Here is a 26,680-nt window from a genome sequence, read left to right on the forward strand (position 1 = left end):
TTTTGTTACCTATATATAAATTTCGATATTTTTAAAACCAATATATAAAATAAAGATGTTTTTTAGATGACGCTATTAATTTTTAACTTTAGCAAGATTTGTGTGTGTGTGTGTGTGTGTGTGTGTGTGTGTGTGTGTGTAGGTCAACCAATGCATCCATTTTGTACAGGAATATGAATTTTATCTACTTTCTGAATAATGCAACATGAGCAAAGGCTCAAGAGGAGGTGTACAAAGACAATGGGCATAATTCCAAAACCTGTCTAATACATCCTCACCAAAGACATTCATCAAAGAGTTGTTTTAGCTTTCTGAATATTAAAATCCACTTATTATGTAGATAATAGGTAGGAAGCAAGAGCTTGGCAATAAAACTGAGTTTTCATTGTTTACAACAATAGTCTCATTTGGTAAATAAAGGCTGGCCAAGTTCTCCCTTATGAAACAGGAAACATTAGCACCAACAACTGGAAGCGTAAAAGAAAATCCCATTTATAAAAATATCTATGCCTCCCAACTGCAGCAGCAGATATTTGGCTTTCTGTATTTTCAATGCATTCCAAGAGAAAGTTAAATGATGATTGAATTCAACAATAACCTTTCTGCGATTTTGTTTTCCCCTTTAGATTTGAACATTTTTGGCCCAAGTCCCTCTTCAAGAATGTACTAACAAATGCAGTAGAACTATCAGGTAAACATTACTATCATGTTTTTCAGCATCGCGGTCACATTTGTAATTGTTAAAAAATCTAGCCAAGGAGCAGTCTTTCCTACAAAATAGTCCTTTATAATTTCCTTTTCTCATCTTTAAAAAAATAATTGAGACTCAGTGTGTTAAAGTTGGAATGTAATGAAGACATTTATATTTAAATAATCATGTGATTTTTAAAACAAACAAAAGTTTAAAATAGTAGAAAAGCACTGCCTACTTAAGTAGCAACAGCTATACATTTCCGTATATGAGAAAAAGGAAGAAAAAATTCATTATTGCTATCGATTAACTGCTGACGGTTTCCTTAATGTTAGTGTCTTCGCTCTTGGTTATAATGTTTCATAAAATTTTTTTTAAAGGACAGTTTAAATAGTTTTGCTAAATTTTAGAATTCCTATTTCATCTGTCACCTTACCTCTTTTTTCTTTCTGCCAGCTGTTTGCAGACCTCCTGCCACCGCAGATTCAGGCTTCCCAATTTTTCTTGTAGAATACTGGCATCTGTTTTTGAGGATTGTTGAATTATCTCTTCCCCAGTTGCATTCAATACTCTGACAACAATTTGCCGCTGCCCAGCGCCATCCTGGAGCTCCTGTAAGATACCAAAAAAGCAAAACAAAAATGAAGCCCCATGTCCTTTTACTTGGGAAAAGATTAAACAATGTGCTACCACATGCTGTTCTGCTGGGAGAGAAAGAAATAAAAAAGCTCCATGTGAAAGTTTCTCTATGAAACTGACATGCCTATATCCAAAGGAAACAAGACAGAAAGACACCTTTTATGTGTCAGTAAAAAAAGAACTCTCTCAGTTCAGCTCTAGTTTTTTATATTTGTAAAGCTTGTCAGCTAGAGGATGTTATAATGTCCTACAAATCAATTAGCTGGAAACCTTCTCAAGAGCAAATTCGATTTCTTGTCCCCACAAGGATGCTCCATGTTTAATAGTCTATGAAGTTCTGTAAAATTTAAATGTGAATAAAGTATTTGGATTTCTAATGACAGTTGATATGAGAGGCGAAAAAGAACATACATAGTTTACTCACAATATTAAGGAAAACACCTCTAGACATACTTAAAAATTCATTACTATACTTGAAGAAAATTTCTTTCAAATTCTGTTTCCATCAATGTATTTTGCATTATAAAACTGAGAAATAATTGCTATTAGGGGCAGCTTATCAAGAAATCCCTAAAGTACAGCAATAAATTTAACAAATAATCTATAGCCACCAGAACCTTTTCATGAGTTATTCATTGATGATGTCAAACTTAAATATCTTCGACTTTTTATCCTAAATTAAATTTTAAGAGAAGAATGTAAAAACAGTTCCGTTAAAAAAGAGATTATTAAAAGCAAATAAACATAAAAACAAAAACGCTTTTGATCATTTAATAAAAATGGCACTCTACTTTTTTTTTTATAAAAAGGTTAAACTAGAGTTTTTAAGGCAATAACCCATTCCTAAATCTGAAGTTTAAAAAATGAAGTAATATGAGAACTTGAGATACCTACCATATTTAAATCTAAAGGACTCACAAATCTTTATGTATTAATGGGATAAAGTCAGTATGCAGAATACTTTCCTGATAAATGTGATTCTCATTATCTAATTATCTATTCCTCTGTCCCTTGACCCAATATCAAGTACACAGTAAATCTCAGAACATGCTTGCCAAATAAAGGAATGAATGTATGTCTTCTGAGACTAGGTCAAATCTCTTTTAAACTCTGATTTCACGTAAACTTCTTGGTATTTTTAAACTACTATTATGTAATATTTTGAATACTAGAACTTTTGGTAGTATAACTTTAGCAGTTAAAAGACTCCATAAATCAGCAAAAAAAAAAAGATAACAAGCCATTATTCCAGGGACACGGTACCTTGCAATGAATATGAAACTATGCAGTTAAGCTTTCTTGACCATATGCTCTTAAATATGCATGATATATGCTCTAGTAAACATGTGATATTTCCTTCCAACTAGTTAGTTGACTTTGCTCCATTACTTACACCTCACTCTTTACCACCTATTCAGATCATTGTTTCATAAGTCAGTCATTTTTAGTAACAGGTATACCCATTCATAACAAACTGTGTCTATATTCCTGCTATACTATAAATTCCTTGAGGTTAGGGACTATGACCTATTCATCACTGAGTAGGACTAATGCTTAGTACAATCAATATTTGGTGCATGAGAGATTTCAATAAGTATCTGTTGAGTGAATGCGTGAGTCTATATTCAAAGAAAGTTGAGGAGAAGAAGAGAAGGGAAGATTGAAGAAGTTCAGTCTCATTATTGCCATGGTATCATTAGTACTAATACTTATCATTGGGTATCCTAAAGATTAAAAAAAGATAAGTACAATTTTCTAGGTTTTAGGCAGTACATAAACACTGCTGCAGGGGCTAATTTGTTATACCACCTATATACAGTAGGATAGAGAAAGCAAGGTGTTCAATATATGACAGATGAGAAGAGGGATGATCTCAGGGAAAGATGAACAAGAGAGACCTCTGGGGGCAATTTGGAATTTAATGAATGGGTAGGCCATGGGCACATGAAAGGTCCAGAGGGAGAGGAGATGGCAGAAGGTAAGGCGTATAATGTGCAATTTCCATGTTCTGATTAGGAGTACGCACTTGGGCTCTATGTCACTGTATAAAAATGGTAGTTTAGGGAAGGGTTCAGCCCAGGGTGTATATTGGGTTGGAGCAGAGAGAACTTTTTGTTTTTTAAGAAAGTTTCAATTCATTGGGAGGCAACAGAAAATAACTTCAGTTTTAAGTACAGGAGTGTCAGAGCTAAAGCTCTGCTTCCATATAATTATGAGGCAGAGTTTAGGCTAATGTTAAGACAAGGACACAGGTAAAACAACTAGGATAGGAGCCTGAGAGATAGGAACTGGGGCTACAACTAGAGTTTTTACAGTCTACCAGGAAGGAAAGGCTGGAGGTAACATAAACTATTAAGGTAGAATCAATAGGGTTTGAAACTAGCTAGATCATGCAATCATGAATGACTGCTGAAATGGGAAATCTTTGCCTAAAACAAAGGTCAGAGAAGCAGTTAGAGGAAAAAAATTATGACTAATTTGTACCCTCGCTGGTGTCCAATACCCAGAACTATTAAAATACATGGTACATCTATTAGGTATATGCTATAGTGGTGCATCTCAAACTTGAACATGTACAAAAATCACCTAGGGATCTTGGTAAACTATTAATTCTGATTAAATAGGTCTGTGGACGGCCCCAAATTCTCTACTTCTAACAAGCTTCAAGGGGATGCTGATAATGCAGATTCAGGAACAACACATTGAGTAGTAGTAAGATGATAGAGTAAATGCCTTCTGAATCTTTGTTAAGTAATCAAAGAATTCCTGTTGCTGGTTTACATTGCTATAAACTAAAGCTGCTTCAGAATTTTTATCTTAGCTCCTTTGCTTTGTATTTTTGATTTTGGCCCTTCTACTTCAAGGCTGATGTCTACAGTGACTTTTACAACCCGACTGTAAAATAGACAAAGGTTTTATTATTTCTATTTCTCAGATAAGAGATAGAATTGAATTGCTAAGAATGAAGCAATGCTTTAAAATTGTTAGATCTAAATTTCATTTATATGAAGTCTCAAATCAGGGTCTTCAGATTTTTTTTTTAATTTTGTGAAGAAGAGCTCATTAAATAGTCTATTGCATTTGTGTGAGAAGATTTTGTAATCAGAAGTATTTACAGTGTATGATCTACTTGAGGAGTGTTTTCAGTAACAAAGCATAAGACAGCAAAATAATGAATCAAAACAGGAAGTAAAAATGTATACATGGTGTTTTACAGACAGCCTCTGAACCCAAAGAAGATAAAATTTGACTCACGAAATTAAATGTAAAACCTCAATCAACTTTATTCACTTAGTGAAAAATGAATTAATTTTAATTCTAAAGCATTTAAATATTTGAAGTACTAAATTTATCACTACTGGTGAAATTTCCAAGCTTTGATATCATATTAATGTTCCGTTTTCATAGGCATCCATATCTATTTCTCTGGCAATTAACATCTAAGTTTCAGACAGAAAGAAAATCATAATTAAATCTACTGGATTATTTATCATAGTTAGAAAGCTTATTGTGTTTAGATTACAATATTAAAGCATCATTCTTAATAAGCACTACATATCAGACTCCCCTAGGGAGCTGTTTCAAAAGATAAAAGTCCAGAAGTCCACCCTAAGCAGACCAAATCACAACCTCTGGGGGTCAGGGGACAAAGGTATCCAAAATAGATAGCTATTAAAGAAAGGGTAGGTGGGAGATAGGAGGGGGCAAGTGAGTAAAATGGACATGTTTTAGAATCACTGCATTATTCTCAACTTCTTGTATGATTTTTAAATAGAGAAATGTTCCTAAATTATAGAAAATGGCACATATCCAAGTCTTTCAAGTCTGGTCAAATTGAGGGAAAGGAAGAAGAATTATAGGCAAGAAAGAACTACAATGTTTTTATATAGGGAATGATATGAGAACAAAAATCCCAATACGTTTTATATGAAAACACTGCAGAAATTTAAGACGTGTATTTTCAAAAATTTTCAAAACAGTATGAAAACACAAATAGAAAATAAAATGTGATGAAGAAAAAGAATAAGCTAAGAAGCAGTTATGAAAAATTGTACAATGATAAATTGTATAAGCTATATAGGAGATAAATAATTGGCAAAATATCCCAAACTAGGTAGAGTAGAAAATAGAAGAGATAAAAAGTGATTGGGATAAAAACTCATAGACACAGACAACAGTTTAGTGGTTACCAGAGGGAAAGCGGGTGGGTAGAAAAGGGTAAAGAGGTCAAATATATGGTGACAGAAGGGGTTTTGACTTTGGGTGTTGAATTCACAATGCAATATACAGATGATATATTATGAAACTGTACACTTGAAACCTGCATAATTTTATTAACCAATGGCACCCCAATAAATTTAATAGAATTAAAAACAAAAGACTAAGAAAAACAGAAGTGAGAAAAAGAAACCTTCATTGAATAAGCAGATGTGTCATGGTTTTGATCCTGTGATTTCCTTATAATTTTGTTAATTTATTTTGAGACAGATTATCTTTGACTCAGTTTACTCATTGGTCAAGTGAAAATATATAATATGAACCTAATAAGACTTGTGAAACTGCCAGACAAAATTTTACAATTACATAAAAATATTACACACATCTGTTACCTACCACGCTACTCTTTCTGTCCTTCTTAAGATCATTTCCATTGATTATCTTTGTCAGTTCCTTGAATTCAAGCAAGAGTCTGAAAAACAATCTCTGGTCCTGTTCTCAAAGATAAATTAAATAAGTTTGCTTCTCATGTTAATCCTTAGACTATATAGTCGCTCCTACCTTCAGAGTTTTCAATATGCTCCAGAAAGTATTTTTCAACTCTTATCAGATGATGACTTTTTGTAAGGAAGTAACACACAAGGATGAATGCCCAAAGCATATAGCAGACTCAGTAAAAGGATCATTCATAGACCGGATGATTCTGTCCTGGTAGAAGACCTGATGACCATGTGAGAGCGTCTCATGAGGATAGTGACAAGGATTGACGGATGGCTGAAATTTGGGAAATCCAGGAGTTAAAAAGAATAAGAGAGTGAAAAGAGTGGAAAAAATAGTGTATAAAAAAACAGAAAAGATCGAAAAAAAAGTGAAAAATGGCTTAGAGAAATAGCCATTTTTGAGTAAAGAATGAAAGTTATAGGAGGTAAGAATCAAGGCCAAGGTCAAGAGTCCAGAATGAGGAGATCAAGAATGATGCCTTCCTATTAACTACAAGATAAAGTTCAAACATTAGCCTACCAGGGAAGGTTGAAAGGGCCTGTTCTTCCCTCTGCATTTGCAGCCTGCTCTTCTGCTGCTCCCTACTTTCAACCTTAGGCCCAATTCACAGTCAAACTAAGTGGCTTTCTACTTCATTGACTGCTCTGCTAAATTTTGTAGCTCAAAGTCATTACTCATCTGTAATGCTCAGATTAATGTTTCCTCTTCTACTGGGCCTTTTAAAAGCCCAGGGAGAGCTGAGTGCCCTTCCTTTGCATAAGTATTTACAAAATATTTCTATTTAGTGTTATTCATTGGTAGCATTCACATATGTATAAGATTTTCCAGCAATTAGGTAATACTGGAGGAGTTTTTTCTTCTCTTGACCCTAAAATATGTCTCCAAATATGAAATGTATCTCAGATTCAACTTTTGTCTAAGGACACAAGGATCTTTTATCACTAATTAGCAAACTAAATCACATCAGAGAGCATCAGCCTCCACAAATGATAAAAAAAATAAAATGTACTTTTTAGCCTATTCTTTCTCCTGGTCTCATTTTATTTGCATTTAAGTAAACATTTATTGTGTCCCACTAATAATAATGCTGAAACCATTTTTTCTGTTAGTTCATTATAGGAATTGAAAATAGGAGGAGAGTCTTGTTAGATTTTTTCTACTACCCTCTTTTTCCTGTGTGGTATAATAGGAGATATGCTCATTGCTATAATTCTCCATCTGTTGCTGATAATGGCTGCCATAAAAGAATAATGATAATTCCTCCTGAAACTAGAATTAAAGCATTCCTTTTCTAAAGCAAACATTGTGCCAATGAACTAAAGAAAAATTTTGTACAGTAGCAATTCTTTAAATGGGACATTTACCTAATATCAAATTACAATAAAATTTCATTTGCATGCATTTATCTCATCCACATCAATGATATATATATGTGTGTGTACACACACACACACATATGTATGTATGTACATTCATTATTATCACTACTATTAATGTATATAGCAAATGAATTCATCATAAAGTGCTTTAAGTACTACTTGTGGTTTGTAAGGTTTTCTCAGGCTTTTTTTCTCTTTTCTTTGCCCTCCAAAATAACGCCTCAAGCATAAAAGAAAAAAAAACATATTTCTCAGTTTCAAGCAGAGATTTGAAGAGGAGGGGAGTATATATGTTAAATCTCTGACTTTGGTGATCTGAAACTGAAGGCTACAAGTTAAATCTGTCCTCAGACATGTTTGGCCTTAGAATTTTAATAATTCGAATGCCTTTTGGTGGAGCATGCATGTATTCTACCATTCTCTGAAAGCATTTGAACTAGTAGCTCCTTCTTTAAAGACAACTGTTGTTATAAAGTACAAAACTTTGTGAAGTTAATGGGCTTTACTTTGTTAAAATCAATGTGAGGCCTCTTTAAGTTCACAGATTTATTCAATCCTTCTTGGCTTCTAAATCATTCATTAGAACTTCAGGAGAACAACCTGGGAACATTAAAGAGTTGTTTTTCTCTCCATTTACTTAGATGTGTTAAGAAAACAAATTGTCCTTTCTCTGATCAAAAGGAGAAACTTGTCTATGACCATCCTTGCTTTCTTATTAAGTGATCCTGGTAATATAACACATAACTTCGGGCATAAAATTCTTTCTATGTAATTACTAGGATGATTTTGAAAACGCGAAATATTTCATCATAGCTCAGACCACACACAACCAAAAAACACTGGCTCTTTAGACAGAATATTTAAGATAATTTTCAAATTCCTTATTCTTCTTTCTAGAGCTGTTATATCATTTTTTCAAATATTTATTCAAAAGCCAGTTGGTGGATGGAAAGTATGTGGTGAGTGTATCGAAAAAGCAACAATATTGTTTTTAAAAAGCAAGATGATGTGTAAATGGAATTGATTAAGGACTGGAAATGTTTGATTAAAAGGTTTAATCGGCTGTGAAAAACTATAGTTCCATATTGGTAATTGCCATGCTTATTAATATTTTCACCCAGTAAGTCATTCGTTGACTAAACAACTATTTACTGAGTGCCTATTCAGCCAGGCACTAGGGTAGGTGCTGGTCAACGTTGGCTGCGGTAGAAGGAATGGATTAGACAAGCTCTTGAGTAGACGTAGTGAGACCAAATAAGAGATATCGATGCAGTTAAGGTGAGGAGAGATGGTAGTATGGATAGGGGTGACAATGATAAAAACAGAGAAAAGTGGATGGAACCAAGTGATATTTGGGAGGTAAACAGATAGGATATAGTTTTTCACTGGAGATGTGGGTGAAGGAAAGGATATCAATTGGGCAGTTGGAGATACTGGACTGAACCTCAGAGAGAAAATTACAATTGAAAATATAACAGATCATTTTTGGCAAAGTTTAAAGATTTGTGAGGTGGATTTGGCTCTGAATGTGGTTGGATTCTCCATGTTCATTGAAATCATTATAAATAACTTCAAAGGTAACATTCATAATCTACACATATTTTGGGGATTCCTGAATATTTGCAAGACAATTGCTACATAAGAAAGTGATAGGTCTACGGCCATGCCACCCTGAACAAGCCCAATCCTATCTAATCTTGGAAGCTAAGCAGGGTCGGGCCTGGTTAGTACTTGGATGGGAGACCATCTAGGAAGACCAGGTGCTGTAGGCGTAAAAAATAAAAAAACAAGGGATTGTAAACTGACAAGGTCTTTGCAATCTGTGAGGTCAACCAAGAGTTGCCTCGCCTAAAAAAAAAAAAAAGGAAAGAAAGTGAGAGGAGTAATGTCATTATTGACTCTTACTATATCTTTAGAATGCTACATTTTCATTTGCTGGCAAAGAGATCAATCAATCTCACGATGCACATAATGTAGAAAGTTGAGGGGCAATATGGTTCCCCAGAACATTTAGAAAATGAAGCAGGTGATATCTACCCATCCTAACTTCTACCCACACACCACTAAAAAATCAATGGACAAAGATAATTTAAAAATATATTCATGTTTTTCTTTAAAAGACCAGAAATTAAACTCGTTCCTTAACAAACTCCTTCTCTTCTGTACTTAAAGAAATTCTATATGCTTTAGCTATGGCATAATCTCTAAACGACTGTTTAATATAGGTAAATTGTTCAATGCAGGTAAGTATTCCCTTCAATGTGATTCACTCTAACAAATATTTAGATAACTACTCTATATCTAAGGCCTTTGCCGTGATAAATAAGCTTGTATTTTCTTGTGAATACTCTACTAAATGGAGGAGAGCATAGCAAGCAAATAACTATGCAATGCTGTATTTTAATGCAGCTATGCAGATATTATGCAAACAAGATGCATCAATTAATTGGGTGATGGTGTGTAAAATTGTGTGCATACATATATATATATATATATATATATATCTAGGATTGACGAGATGATCTAAGAAGACAGACAGAGGTTGAGGTAATTAAGATTATAAATGCATGAGTGACATTTTTTTCCCATATCTTACATTATCAGGCACTACTGGACACTGCTTACCACAATAATTGCTCAAGAAATATTTGTTGATAAATTGAGCATAAAACTAGGGAAGATATCACAATACTCTTGAATGGTTTCTGATTTGAGAAAGATTCAAAAGGAAAATTCTGAAATACATACAACATTCTAGCATGGAAAAGATGTGTTAAAAAATAAGTGTGCTTTACAAAAATCTCTTTCCACAAATAAAAAGTTATCAAGGTAAGGTTTAGTTTCTGAGGCTCCTGAGAATAGAAAGGCCCAGAAATAAGATAAAAAAGGATAAAAACAGATCTCTGTGTCCATTATCAATTAATTGATTTTAAGCATTTAGCTTAGATTACAGTACCCTCCCAAGACATCAACTAAAAATCCACCTCTAAGCACATGCTGGGCATCACTAAGCCTTTTATGTCCCTCTTGCCAAGTTACACAGACATTAAACACAAGCTATTCTTTTTTTAAGCTTTAATTTCTGAGATGAGCTTTCTTACTTTCCAACTCATTATCTGTTATATGGTAATGCTCTTCTCCTTCATGGAATTAGATAAGAAGGAAAGATGATTTTAAAAAAAAATCATGTCTTCTTGTTGACTGAGCATATCCCCTAGATATCAGACAAATCAGGAAAATGAATGGATTCTATTATTAGCACGTTTTTACAATGTCAATAACTTGTGCTTATTAAACTACAAACCAGAGGAGTCTAAGAATAAAACAGCTAGAGAACTTAAATCTTCTGTTAAAACTTCCAGGATTACCCATATGAATCCTTAAGGGATCAGAGACAGTTGTAGAAAAGAGATGAAAACCAACTTTAGTGGTTTTGACTTCCTTATAAATCTAATTTGTTTAGAAGAAAAGATTCGATTATCAAATGTTAATGTTTTCTAAATATTTTTACCTCTAGTGACGCATCCTTCTTAACTACTGCCTAGCATTTCAACACATTTCTATTTGACTTAAACCTTAAAAAAAATTTTTTTCGTGCCAACACTGATATGATTCTGAAGCTGGTCTCCCTTGTTGACTTCACTATTTAAATGACATCTTTATTTTCCTACTTACCAGGCTGGATACCACCAGTTCATCTGTGTTTTATCCTTTTCTTGTCCCCAATCCAAGTCCTACTGCTATACCTCTTGCCCAGTTGATTCCAACATTGCTTTCTCCCCAGTCTGATTGTTCACTATACTTCACCTTTGTTAGTAATACATCTTCCTAAATGTTTTCTCTCAACCTTTCTCATGCCAAAACGGTCTACATATTCTTTCCAGATTAAACCTCCTGATAGATGGTTCTGGTGGTGAATTTCCTGCTCAAACATTCCTACTGAATACTCAGTACTTGCCTCACGAAGTCCAAAGAGCTTAGATAACATTCAGAATCTCATACCATTCTTGAGAGAAACCTTTCTAGGCTTCTCAAAATGCCTCTCCAATTCTTCATCCACACTACAGGATGACTGTACAACCCACAGTGATACCTTGGCCATTCTCCAGATCTTTGCCCATTCCCTCACCTCCATTATGAATGCCCTCATTTCTACTTCTGTAATCCTTCCATTCTGATCCACTAGATTATGAGATTCACAAGGCAGGAATTATTACTTTTATTCTCACTCTAGTGCCTAGCAAAGTGCTTGCTACACAGTAGTGCTCAAAACACATTTGTTAGGTGGATAAATGAAGACGTATCCCCAATACTCTCTCTTATAAATACATTTTCAACTAGCAGTTATCCATCTTGTAAAATCCTACTGCACATCAACTGTGTCTACTTTATGATGTTTTTCATAGTTCTATAAAATGAAACATCCTTATTTTCATTGGAAGTTTATGAATATCTTTAGCGCAGGAACATTGTCTTCTTTATCTTCGAGTTTTCCACCATGTTAATCAATAAAAGTGTGTTGACTGACTAAATGAATGAGCATAGTACATGTGATAAAAATAATATTAATTATATGAATGTATTTTTAAATACCTAGTAAACTTCTAATCAACCAATTAGTGTTGATGGCTCTGAAGAGACTATCTTCAGCAGCTGGTCAAAGACAATTAAAAGTTTAACGCTTCATATTAATGACAGGATGGCCATGGGGTAGTGCTTTTACAAAGTCAATTCACTGCTGCCCAAGCAGCAACCCTGCTTTGCAAGAGTCTTCATATAAAATAAAAGGAAACAAAGTAGGAAAATTTATGTCATTCTCAATTTCCAAGTTATACCAATAATAAATAATATTAATTCTACCCAATAAGAAGGGTACCATCTTGAACAGATATAATTTCTGTTTATGAATGATCAAGGATTACATGAAAAGGTGTTCAATATTGTTAATCATCAGAGTGCTATGAACTAAAACCACAACAAGATACAATTTAATATCCCATAAAATGACAAGAATTAAAAGGACTGCTAAAATCGAATGTTGGTGAGGATGTAGAGCAAATGGAGCTCTTCAACATCACTGATGGGACTGTAAAATGGCACAATTACTTTAGAAACTTGTTTTGCAGTATCTTAGAAACCTTTGATCAAGCCATTCCACTCCTCGGTATTTATCTCCCCAAAATGAAAACCTGTGGTTACAAAGACTTGTACACAAATACTCATAGCTTCTTTTTTTATAATATCCCTAAGCTGAAAACAGCCTGAATGCCTATCAACAGAACCAATTGTGGTATATTTTATAGATTGGAATAAAAAGGAATAAACTACTAATATACTCACAATATGGACAAATAATTTTTAACAGTAGTATTTGATCAAAATACATTCATTTATATGAATTCAAGAACAGACGAAACTGATCTATGGTAACGGAAATCAGAACAGTATGTACCTATAGGGGTAGGAATTGACTGGATGGTGGCATGAGGTGATGGGAATGATCGTTTTATTAAGGTGTTGGCTTTATCAGTAGAATCACTTGACAAATGTAAATTGAACACACTATTGATGTATTTCCCAGCTCTAGAGATTGTTCTATACTTCCTTATATACTTGATAGTCATAGAGTATGACTATCATACAAGAAAGCATGAAAAAACAGAATCTGAATATGACACAAAATATCTTGACTGAAATGATGAACTTAATTTTACAGGTTCAAATTTTATGTAAGAATAAACTCTTCCTCTCCTCCCAAATAAATCTGTTTCATCTTATACAAATTTTACTCCTATTAAAAAATATGAACATACTTTCAAGTATTTCTCTCTTCACTTAAACCCTACCTTAGCCATGTTAACAATGAAGATATCTAGCAAACTTAAATTCTTTCTCTTCCACTTCACATAGTACATATAAATGTTTCTTATGCAAGAAAACAACTGAGAGGCTGATTGCCAAACCTCAGTTATTTGCAGACAGAATTTTAAAAGGGTTCAGAAGACAAATCAGATTATATGAGAACAGATTCAGTGAACCATCACGGCTATTATACTATTTACCCTTTCATTCCCATACACGATGATCAATTTGGATAACCTGTAAGACAAGTAAAGTGTTGTTTTCTTTCAGGAAAGTATGTGTCTATGTGTGGTGTGGTATGTTTATTAGATTAAGGAGGGAAAAAATGTAGTGATCCCATGATCTTAAATTTTAAAAGAAAAAAAAATGGCTCAAGAGGCTTGTGAGACTTTCAAGAATAAAATTTTGACAACATAATAGCAAATAATCCCGATGACTATTTTTTAAAAAGGGTAGCGTATAATAAGATGCATGTCACCATATAGGGATCCTTAAATGAGCTCAAATTGTAAAAGTGTATGAACATAGAATGAAATAAGGGACACATAACTGAGGACAAATATTAAAAAGAATGATACAGAAGTCTATAAACAGTGAGGAAAAGCTTAGCCAGAAATTGAGATTTGTGATAATGTTAAAAATAACATTTAGGGCCTTTTCACTTACATTTGGAGAAAGAAGAACCTGATAGACATAAGTTCACTGATTGGGGCTGAAGAGGGAAGGTTAGGGATACAGATGACACAGAAAACAGAACTGCTCAGCTCCTGTGCTTGTCTGCTCTGTCAAGGAGAATGTTCATCAGACTGGAAAAGGCATAACAGTATAAGGAAAATGAGCCCAAAATAGGTGAGGGAATTTTAAAAGAGCACTTTGCTATTCTAAATGAGCTACAGTCTCTGGCCCCAGACTAATTATATTCCAGGGAAATGAGAGAACTTGTACAATGCAGCCCAACTCTGCTGTCAGTGGTCTTTGAGGAATTGTGTTAACACAGAGATGGGCAAATGCCATCCCAATTTTCAAAAAAGAGAAGTCACTGCAACTGTTTCCATCTATTCCTGCTAAAGAAAGTTTCTGGATGACTGAACAAGGAACAAACAAATACTCGTTGACAACAAAAATGTGAGGCAGTTCATTCGGGTTTGTGTGACCACTTGTTTTTATGGTAGACATGTGTGCCTGTGTTTATGGTTTGATTTCTTTTGCAGTATGAAAATTGAATTTCACATTTCTAAGCAACTTAAAAATAACTTATTTTTTCAGCTAATAAAATTGTGGTGTGTGTGTGTATATATATATGTATATATATGCAATGTAATATTACTCAGCCATAAGAAAAGATAAAAATACTGCCATTTGTGACAACATGGACAGATCTTGAGATAATCATGCTAAGCAAAATAAGTCAGACAGAAAAAGTTGAGAACCATATTATTACACTCATATGTGGGATATAAAACCGAAAGCAACAAATGAACAAGATAAACAAAAACTCATAGACACAGACGACGGTTTAGTGGTTACCAGAGGGAAAGGGGGGAAGAGGGAGATGGGTAGGGTAAAGGGGTTCAAATATATGGTGACAGAGGAGAGTCAACTTTGGGTGCTAAACGCACAATGCAATATACAGATAGTGCATTATTGAATCGTACACTTGAAGCCTGTATAATTTTATTAACCAACCACCACAATAAATTTTTTAAAAAAGAAAAAAATAAAAATCAAATTGCACCCCAGTTCCCAAAATAAAGTAACTACATAAGTACTTCATTGTGTTCTACAAAGATCAGCATATTGTCCAATTGCCTACCACCTGAACAAATTCAAGGACTTTTGGCTGATAAGGAGCAGAGACAATGATCATGAACCACTTTGTGTATCTGACATGGCGAAAATATGTTTCCTTCACACAAGAAGAGAACAAGAGGAATAGAAGAATCTACATAGGAGGGAGATTTCTAAATGTAGAGGCATGTTAGACTCAGACGAGATGAATATCCAAAGGAGTGTTAAGTATGATCTCTTAGAAATGAGATTATTGGTAATTTTAATTCTTTTTGTTTTCTTTCATCATTTTAAATGTATTTCTAAAATAAAAAATATACAGTTTTAATCAGAAAAGTGCTATATTCATTTGGAAAATAAATTATATAATCTTACCCAAACAAGTATTTTATCTGGACTTTTTTAATTAAGAGTGAAAGAACGAATAAAATAGCCTTTCCCAGTGCTATATTTTAATTATTCAAATGCAATATTTTTAAATATAGTTATCTCAGTTTACCTACTAAGATAAATGTAATTCACTACATTATTTGCTCAAGTAGATACTAATAAAGTTACTTATGGATACAGCCATGCATAGTGCACAAACTATATCCAGAATCATAAGTAATTATTCATCACTTCTTAAGTAATGTTATCGAACTCTTCTAGTATCATTTCATAGTTTTTTTAAATGGTATTTTTCTACATATTAGTTTTGAGTAGATCAAAGTATACCATGAAAACATCAAGGGAGAAGGGTCATTAAAAGTTCCATAGATCTAGTTTACTTAATCTAGTTTGCCCTATGAACATGATGTCTTTTATAAAAACTGGGACAAATACTCAAGTGAGGACAATTTAGAATTATTACAACAAAAATATTTTAGGGAAATAGCTGGAAACAGCTCTAATTTTGTTTTGACATTCAAAATAAAAGGTTAATAAGAACTGTCATGGTTTGGAGGCATTTCCTCAGAACTCCCACTCTACACCATCTTTTTTTCCATATATATGTTCTTTATTCTTATCCTTGGCCTTGATATAAAAACTTTAGTTTATATCTCCCTTGGTTCCATTTTTCTATTAATATTTCATTTTATAGTTTGAAACCTTCTTATACACTGTCTCAAATCTTTTGTGGATTAAAGAAAGGTATAAATCAATAAAACTTAAAACTCAATTTGCCCTTTTTAATACACATTTTAGATGTTTTAATCAGTAAAGACAAACATATAAGATTAGCTTTGTATTTTACATTTAGAGTAATATATTTTCAATGTGAAAGTCATAAAAGAAAAAAAAAAGGAAGAGTATCAATCTGAACATTTATAATACATTCCAGATTTGGCAATAAGTTAAGTGTCCGCCTACTCATCTCTCCTGTTATGATGCTTTGTTCAAACCAGGAATGGTATTTATCATATTGAAAACTTGATTGTGTCAAACAGGCCAAGATATTATTTATATTATGCTAAGAGAATTATTACAATAATCTTAATGTGATAATACCTTACTCTTATATAGTTTATAAAGTGCCATCAGATATTATCTCATTTGAGACTCACACAGATGTATAAGGTTAGCAAAAAAAATGTATTACTATCACCATCTTAAAGATGAGAAACTGGTGGTGATGGATATGTTTATGGCCTAGATGACAGTGTGGTTTCATGGATGCATACTTATCTCCAATATCATCAAGTGTATACATTAAATATGTCAATCATACCACAATCAAGAGGTTATAAAAAAGATGAGGAATTACGACCTTAAATTACTTGTCTAAGTCATCTTCAGGTATCAGACCCAGGACCAGGCTACAGATTATGATCTTATTCCAGAGAGATTCTCACTACTCAGTATTGTCTTTTTTTCTCACTCAAGTACTTAGACACTATAGAGCATGCGGAGACCTAAATAGTAGAAAATATACAAAATTGGGCAAATTGTATACATGTTTAAATTGTGAAAATAATAAATCAAGTATTTTGTTATTGTAGTTCTTTTCCTTGGGAAAAATAAGCTTATTTGTTATAGTTTAATTATTAAACTATTTTATCTATTTTGATAGTATTTGTATTTTCAATTAAATGTAATTATCACGTAAAAAAGTAACATGGAGAAAAATAATGAGGAACATCACCCTAGAATATATTTGAAGCTGATTTAGAGAAGACCACATTATTCCTAGATTAGATTACATGTTTTTGTAAAGCTGCTATATTAGAATGTCATGCTGACACGATTCTTGATAATGTATTTAATGGTTAAAATATTCATAGTGAACATTCGTGTAGAGTTCATTGCATCTAATTTTCTGTTTTCCTTTGAAACAAGAAGGTGAATGATTCGATTGTGGTATTTTTTCTGTTAAACTTAATGAAAATTCTGTCCACTATCAATCAAATAGAACTATGTTGTTGTTGTCCAAACAAATATGCTCAAAAGTAATTTATTTTTATTGGAAATTCCTGTACAAACATGATGAAAAAACACAAACAAGGCTCTAATTTTGTTCAAATGCATTCGCTGGCAAGATATACACTAGAGGGTGGGGAAAGCTTTATTCTTATATTTATATTATTGAAGTTATGTGGACAGACCAGGTGTTGCACAGATTAACAAGTCTTTAGCATTTTTCAATCAATAGTATTGATCAATATTCAGAAATGAAAATATGCACATTACCTTTTTCTCTATTACAATACAGGTTGATGAGGCTCATCTGAAATGCTGATACAACAGTGTGACATCTACCCAGGCCAACGGTAATGTGGATGTTTTGTTGCATGGTTCCTTGTAGTATTAGTTCACAATGTGATTATGACAGTGTCAACAAATCACATGGCATGCCATAAAAACCAATGATATATGAAGAATAATTTTATTTTCTAAGCATTTAAAATCTTATTTTATTTTGATGATCACCATAAAAGTTAGAAACAATGTGAAAGAGTAAATGTGATAATAAGTTCCTATTATTTCTTTCAAAACTAACTCAAGAAGAGACCATAAACATTTAAAAATTTATCTTTCACTATTCTTCATTCAGCATGTGAAGGTAATTTGGTTGAAGCTCTGCCATTCATAACTGAAAGCTAAAAACAAAACTTCTGCATGATGGTTTAGAAGTCTCTGTACATAGCAATACATTCCCTATTTGCCAGTTTTAGTAGAACTAAAATAAGAAATGTCCCAATCTCCAGCATGGATGATTACATAAAAGAAATTGCTTTGAAAATTCCATTGTATTTTTTCAATATGAAAATCAACATTTAGAAAAATAGTTATATTGTCCCTACATAATAGCCTTTTAGGTAAGTAGATTAAGTTGACAGAGCTCTTACACACTTAAACACTGACGTTTAAATTTTAATTGACAACCAACATTATCTCTTTAGTTCTAGATATTTAAATGTACAGAAGAAATAAAGTTACTATACGTCTATGAGACCAAGAAGATTAATAAGTATTTAGTTTATTACATCTTACATCAGTTTGACTTCATGGCATTTTAATCTGTGCATAGTCAAACAACAAACATACACACACACACACACACATTGTGATAGGTGCTATGAAAGAACAACACAGGATGCTGTTAGAGAATAATGGAGAAAATGACCAATAATTGGGGAATTGTTAGATAATGTTATTAAGTCGCCTGCAAAGGCTTTTGAGATGAGGTTACTGAAATGGGAGATGTGCAAAGAATGATAGAGCTAACTATCTATCTGATGGAGATAGGATGTGTGAAATCCCTGGTCAAGAAAGGGTTTGATATGTGTAAGCACAAAGAAACTGAAAGAAAATACGAATGGCTGAAGTCCCTTAAGTGTAAGGTGGAAATCGCATAAAATAAATTTAAATATACAGATTCATGAACAACAATGGTTGCTGCAATTACCAAAATTTGAGACAATAAAATACTCATTAATTGGAAAATAGTTATTTGCAATCATAATTTGAATTTTATCATATTACCTTTTAAAATTAAAAAATGTATAATGAAATTATTAAATAAAGTATATGGGAAAATTATTAAATAAAATATATGGTAAATAAAATGAGAGGATAAAATAGTATATGTAATAGTATTCTACTTAATAGAAAAAAAATCTAAAAAATCACCAGAAGGTTGAAAGCAGTTGAATCCCTTAAAAACAGCAATATATGGGGAGAGAGAAGATGAGACGAGTGCTTTAATTTTTTAGATACTTTTATTCATTTTTAAGATTATTGGCAAAAATAAAACAACTACATACAGCTTTTCTCTAAATATTAAAAATAAACTTAGAGACAGAACTCTAGTATTCTTGTGTGTATTTTCATATGGAGCAAAATACTCAGTGAAACAAAATGTTTAAATCCTGTTAACTAAGAAACAGTATCTATATGTGTGTGTAAAGGGGAAAGTCATCTGTTTGTGTGTGTATCTGTCTGTGTTTCATGAGAAGGAGACATTTAAAATAATATTTGCTATTGAGCTACTATAAAACAAAATCAATAATCACTCATAAAGCTCAGCATGATTTGCCAAACAATAAGACTTTCATTTGTATTCATGAGTGTTGAAGGGAAAATGCCTAAATACCTACTTAGTAGAAAGATTTAGCTAACCACTGCTCTTAAATCCATTTGCTTATCTTCTTTTGGTATAGGAAAAAATTTACAAGAACACAACCATATTCAAATACTGTGGTCTTTATACTCAAAAATCTGTTATGTCTATTCTGCCTCATGCAAGTACAGAAATCATTTCAATAGATGTAACAATAAACTAACAAAACAACTCTAAAATTTTTTGAAAAAATATTTTAGTAGTAACTCATCTACTGCTTATTTTCTAGCATGCATCTAAATAACTTATTTGGTTATAGATTCAATGCAATCCATATTAAAATAATTAAAATACATTCTTCTCAGAACTAGAACAACTAATCCTAATTTTGTATGGAATCTCAAAATACCCCAAATGGCCAAAAACAACTTTGAGAAAGAATAAAGTGGGAGGCATCACACTCCCTGATTTCAAACTATACTATTAAGCTACAATAATCAAAACAGCATGGTACTGGCATGAAAACAGATTTATAGACCAATGGAATAGAGAGCCCAGAAATAAATCCTGTCTTATAAGGTCAATCAATCTACTATAAAGGAAGCAAGAATATACAATGGAATAAAGACAGTCTTTTCAATAAGTGGTGCTTGGAAAACTGGATATATACAAAAAGTGAAATAGGACTGCTTTCTTACACTGTAGACAAAAAAATAGACTCAAAATAGATTAAAGATTTAAATCTAAGATCTGAAACCATAAAAATCCTAGAAGAAAACGTAGGCAGTAAACTCTTTGAGATCTTTTTGGATATGTCTCTTTAGACAATCAAAACAAAAAATAAACAAATGGGACCACATCAAAATAAAAATATTTTGCATAGCAAAGGTAACCATCAACAAAATGAAAAGACAACCTACTGAATGGGAGAAGATATTCACAAATGATATAACTAATGAGGGGTTAATATCCAAAATATATTAGGAATTCATTCAATTTAACACCAGAACACCTACAAACAATCTGATTAAAAAATAGGCAGAGGATTTAAGTAGACATTTCTCCAAAGAGGACATAAAGATGGACAACGGACATAAGGAAAGATGCTCAATATCATTAATCATTAAGGAACTGTAAATCAAAACCACAATGAGATATCACTTCATGCCTGTTAGAATGGCTATCATCAAAATATCAACAAATAAGTGCTGGCAAGGATGCGGAGGAAAAGGAATCCTCATACACTATTGGTAGGAATGTAAAATGGTACAGCCTCTAGGGAAAACAGTATGGAGATGCCTCAAAAAATTAAAAACAGAACTGCCATATTATCTCGCAATTCTACTTCTGGGTATTTATCTAAAGAAAACAAAAGCACTAATTAAAAGGATATATGCACCCCTGTGTTCATTGCAACATTATGTATAGTAGTCAAGATATGGAAGCAACATACATGTCCATTGATAGATAAATGGATAAAGAAGAGTTGGTAGATATAGACAATGAAATGTTAATCAGCAATGAAAAAGAATGAAATCCTGGCATTTGCAACAACATGGATGGACCTAGAGGGTCCATCTGCATTAAGTGGAATAAGTCCGAGAAAGACTAATTCCGTAGGTTTCAGTCATATGTAAAATTAAAAAAAAAAATGAATAAACAAAACAAAACAGAAACAGACCCATAGATATAGAGAACGAGCTGATGATTGCCAAAGGGGAGGGTGGTGGGAGGATGGGTGATAAAAAAAAAAAAAATCCAGCTGGCCAATAAGTAAGCAAATAAATAAATTATAAAAATCAGATATATACTGCCTTCTTTTAGAAAACAGTATACTATATAGAAAACCAGACCGAAGTAATTATTATGTAGTTATCTAGATTGATGCAAAATTTGTGCTTTATCACATGACTTGTGATTAATTTAATAAAAAGTCCAAAGAAGTAAGATGTAGAAGGCAAAACAATTTGTTAATTTATCAGTTCTATAACTTAGAGCAAGTCATTTGATCTCCTTCAGTTTATTCATTTGTAAAATTTAAAAATTAATATGAGCACCTACTACTTAGTGTTGTAAGGAGAAAATGAGATGAGTAGCACCTGATCCTTATATTTTAATTTTTTTCCAGCTCTGTTATTCATTGTTGATAAAAATTATCTTCTAAAATTTGATTTATATATGTTTTCAGAAGCAGTTTTTATTTTGTAATATGAGATTAGAATTTGCTGGCATTATTAAATTGGCTTTAAATTACAAGTGATGATTACCTGTTGTTCTTACTACTACTGATTTGATCCAAAAGTGCTGCAGTATTGCAAGTTCCTAATTGCCTTTTAATCAATATTTAAAGATTTTGGTTCCAACAAGTAGAATGGCAAATGTTGATGCAGTTAGATTTTCAGAGCCTTCTTTGCAAATAAATAATGCTTGGTTTTGATTTTTCCAAATAACACTCAGACTAAATTTTCTCCCCTCATACGTGTTGTATTAGATCAGAAATGTTTGTCCATGCCTCTAATATGGGTGTTTGAAAAGCATAAGGAATGTTTCTGGGTCTGTTTCCTCCTCCTGTGAGATGGCAAAATATTTGCTATATTGTTTAAAAGGGAAATCCAGCCCTGCACCAAGGTAATCACTTTGTGTGCTTCATAAAGGAAGGTAATGATAAGAACTAGGGCAAATGCCAGAGCCTGCTTGTACTGACTCATCTTCTGCTGTAGCAGGTTAATATACATCTATCCTGGGTAACATTCGACCCATTAAAAGTAGCTTCCTTGTTACTGTGAATTATCATTGTCAGGATAAGTTCCTCATCATAGGCTTTTGACTATGGAGATTCAAATAAGCAATCGATTCAACAAACAACCACCACCAAAGGAATATTTGGAGTTTATTATTTATGTCTAGCTTTGAAAGAACCCCATTGGGACTGAACAGTGTTAGACCACTGAATTGATCTTTAATGCACTAAGCAAATGCATTTAATTGGGAAGGAAGGCACCTTAGTGACACTCATGTATGAAGTGCTCTAATGTCCTGCTCATATTTCTCTCCTCTTCTGTATTAATTTAACATTCCTATATTCACTATGACCAGGTGCTCTGAGGTATTTTTCCAGTACTAGAAATGGATAATAACTATGGAGACCTCTATATATTCTTTTCAGCCTATTGTTAACTATAGTTTAAAATGTAAGATTTGAAAAGTGTCCAAATATTGGAGATAGAAGTAAAAATATGTGTTCAGGTGTCCAGTGGACAGAGAAAGCAGTGTTTAATGTTAATTTTCTATTGTGGTTAATTTCAAGGCACCCGCAGTTGCCACGAATGTCTGAAGCTTTGGCTCACAAAGTGTTATATCGTCTTTGGCTTGGGACATTAGTGGGAGTACAAAGACAACAAGTCTGAACAAGTTAAAAAAATGACTCACTGGGAAAAAATGCCATTTAAAAATAATAGCAACATTAAGAACAATATTACTACCTTAAATTCCTCTAGTATTTTACAGCTTACAAAGCATATTAATTAATTTGAAAAACTTCCACACATTGATCCTATGAAATAGTGGGGACTCCTTTTATATCTATTTTATGACTATGAGTGACCAGAGATGTTCAAAGAAATTCTATTAGTTGGGGTTCTCCAGAGAAGCAGAACCAATAGAAAGTACATATATCCAGTAATGCCCTCAGATGCACCCAGAATGTTGGACCAAACATCAGGGTGCCCCATGGTCCAGTCAAATTAAGTCATCAAATTATCCACCACAGAAATTAAGTAATTTGTTAAATTGATAAAGTTGTGGTTGTTATTTCCCAGGTATTTCAACTTCTAGCCCAATGTTGTTTTTCTTTGTACTATACTAATTTGTTATGCAAATGTTCTTCAAGCAAATTTGGAAGATTAAATTTCCTGAGATCATAGATCCTGCCTTATTCAATGTATGAAGAAAGCTTCAGTGCATCCATTTGACAGACCTGGAGCAGTTACTGTCTGCTACTAAGGTTTCCATTATAGATACAAGAAAAAAGTGTCCCCATGATTTCTGTCTAATTGCAGCAGCCAAGATTTAATGAGGGGACATGGAAGAAAAGCATGGTGATACAGGGGAAAACATGGAGAGAAAATATTTGCAACCCAGAAATAATCTCATAAACGGTCAAGACTATAATTTACTTCAGAAAAAGATTCTTCTAAAATTTGTTAAAAAAAAAAGCAGCAGTTCCAGAGATATTTGTTGGATTGCATATTCGTTTCTTGTGGGAAATGAGCTTAGAGACATATTCATAGGGAAAACTGTACAAAGAGGTTCTCTGCGAGTTCTCAGTCATGAAAATCATTTTGACATTGTGCTTTCTTTAGAAGACATATACAAAAATGGTTTTTGAATAAATTTTGTGGTGCCGAATGTCTTCATATTACAAGTGAAAGATATGAGAATATACTGCAGGAAACCACTTGTATTAAAAAAATTATCATTGCCATTTTTACTTTTTTCAACTAAAGACTTCACATCTTTTGGGGTGAGAACTTACATTATTTAAAATGTCTTATTAGATAGTTTACTCAAATGGTTTACTCAAATAGTCCTCTTGTATGTAGTCAACCTTAAGGCACCACTTTAAAATAACATATTTTCCCCCTTAAGTGTGTCTGTTATTATCTATTATTATAGTAGAGTAGCAGGTAAGTGTGTGCTAAGGAAGCACATTTTTCTGCTTGTCATTGCACATTATCATAGTTACCACACTTGCTGAAAGACTATACTAGTCTGAAGGTCTCTCCTTTAAATATACCTGTTATTTCCCTTTCTTTAAACTTTTTGCCATTTCACAAGAAATAATACACTACAAACACAAAATTAAGTTGTGATTATGAGAAAACAGTATAGTAAATTAAGCAGTATATTTACAAAACAAATGGCTTAATTACTCAAGTCCTTGTGGTATAGTTTTAATAGCACCAATATTTCCTCAGATTAAATAGACAAAGGCATTAATAACTCAGGTCAGCAAGTGTTTACTGAATTCCTACCATGTACAAGGCAATCTATTAAATCTGAAGTAAAATGAAGACTAATTTATTACTCTCTAGAAGCATTACATTATATTAGGAAACAGGATGCAATGATATAAAAAAGTTAACATTTTAAATAAAGGTGCAAGACAATAGAAGATGTCATTTGGCAGTAACTGATTAATTTCTAAATGGCTTATATAGGTAATAGTGTTTGTAGTTCAGAGAAGAGAGAGAGTTTTTCGTGGATGGATGGCAAACAAAAAGTCTACAAGGAGTAATTTGTGAGTTTTCCTGACAATCAAATATATTGAGAGTTGATGGGACATGCTTAATGGCATGTACAAGAATTAGGAAGTGGGAAAACAGGTAGATTTATGAGAGCATAATTTTGAGAATTTATTCAAATGGACCTTGAATACCAGGAGCTGAAATTATTTACTAGACCCTGTAAATGAAGAGAAATCTACTAAAGGTTTGAACAGACAGATGACATGATAAAGGTGATTTTTATGGTTGATCACAGTCTTACAAATGGATTGGAAAGGAGCATGTGAAGGTAGACCAGATCAGAGGCAGTTGTAATGTAAGGTAGTATGACTTTTATCTAAGAAAGAACTTGGAGAACAAAGTAAAAGTGTGGCCTGCAGAGCAGGGAGAAAGCAGGGTTTGAATGTAGAGAGACTGGAAGAAACAGGAAAGTCAGTTGAGTGCTGACTTGGGAAAGGAGCATAGGGATGATTTTGTTGAAGGCATGTGAGGATTGTGGTACTATAAAGCTATCCAAGTGTGAGACCCTGGAGGAATTTAAAAATGCAAGAATGGTAGTAGAACTAGAGATTAGGTTTAGAATAGAGATAAACAGATGGGATAGCTAAAGCCAAGAGATTGGTATAAAATCAAAGTTGAGGTTAATAAGAGAAAGAGAAAACACCAAGCTTATACCTGGTAGGGGCAGATATTTAAGATGAGGGGGAAGAGGGCTGCTAGGAAAGGATTTAGGGTTATGGTGGGAATAAAAACTAGAAATATTATGCAGCTAAAGGGCTTTTGAGTTAAAAGCAGAGAGGGGGATAGTGTAAGGCTATTATTGAACAAAATCAAATAGCAGAGAAGCCAATAGATTTGGCAATTATATTAGCATTAATTTTGAGAGTTCCTTCCACGACTATTTAAGGAGTGTCTACTACATTCCAGGTACTATTGTAGGTGTAAGGATATTGCAGTAAGTTTTAATGGGGCTTACATTAAGTAAAGGAAAAACAAAATAAACAACTAAGAAAATGGATGTATAATATCCTAATATGATAAAGAATATGAATAAACAGAAATGACAGTGCAAGGGGATGAAGACTGAGAATTGAAGGGTGTTATGGTGGTCATAGTAATGGGAGCTAATAGACACTACTAAAGGAAGTGAAGGAGTGAGACTTGTGGCTATCTGCAGAAAGTTACATTTCAACAGGAGGAATCAAAACCAAATTCATAGGGAAAGGAGGTGAAGAACTTATGTTGAAATAAATTATGGTTTTCTGCATCAACTTCTTAAAAGAAGCCAGCGGTGAAAGAAATTTTGAAAACATTTAATAGGAACCAAAACCAAAACCAAAACCAAAACCAAAACAAAGTTATGAAGAGACACGTTAAAATAAGAGCATCTCCTCCATGGTCAGGTCACTAAAACTATCTGTAAATGGATCATGAAAATTCTTAGACAATGGTATTTTCTGAAGTTATCCTCCTGAATTGCCTCTCAATAAAGGATCATGAAAATTCTTAGACAATGGTATTTTCTGAAGTTATCCTCCTGAATTGCCTCTCAATATGCATTATATTTTTATTTTACAAGATTTAAAAATATAGATAATTTAAAATATCTACATAAATATGATTATATACAATCTCTCTTTTATCTTTTACTTGTCTCACCCTTCCTTTCCATCCACAAACTTTCCCCATTCAAATAACCTAATTATATATTTCCATGTTTTACACTCAATATTTTCCTCCAATTTATATAGTCCTATATAAAGCATGTGATTAT

At 32.9% G+C, this 26,680-nt stretch overlaps 1 protein-coding gene, 1 non-coding gene and 1 pseudogene across 3 annotated transcripts in view; 2 read left to right on the forward strand and 1 right to left on the reverse strand.

Annotated features, from left to right (window-relative positions):
- Nucleotides 1-26,680, reverse strand: part of DMD (dystrophin) — a 2,089,898-nt gene that overhangs the window by 790,858 nt on the left and 1,272,360 nt on the right. For both annotated transcript variants that reach the window (XM_011378471.2, XM_011378473.2), the window contains exon 45: nt 1,128-1,303. In XM_011378471.2, the coding sequence (XP_011376773.1) occupies nt 1,128-1,303 (176 nt within the window). The remainder of the gene's footprint in view (nt 1-1,127; nt 1,304-26,680) is intronic.
- Nucleotides 9,082-9,200, forward strand: LOC111730933 (annotated as a pseudogene).
- Nucleotides 23,579-23,708, forward strand: LOC111730932. The gene has a single exon (XR_002776866.1). It is a non-coding gene; the product is annotated as a small nucleolar RNA SNORA31 (small nucleolar RNA).

This window comes from Pteropus vampyrus, unplaced genomic scaffold (genome assembly GCF_000151845.1).
Source record: "Pteropus vampyrus isolate Shadow unplaced genomic scaffold, Pvam_2.0 Scaffold340, whole genome shotgun sequence".
In the NCBI taxonomy this organism is placed as follows: Eukaryota; Metazoa; Chordata; class Mammalia; order Chiroptera; family Pteropodidae; genus Pteropus; species Pteropus vampyrus.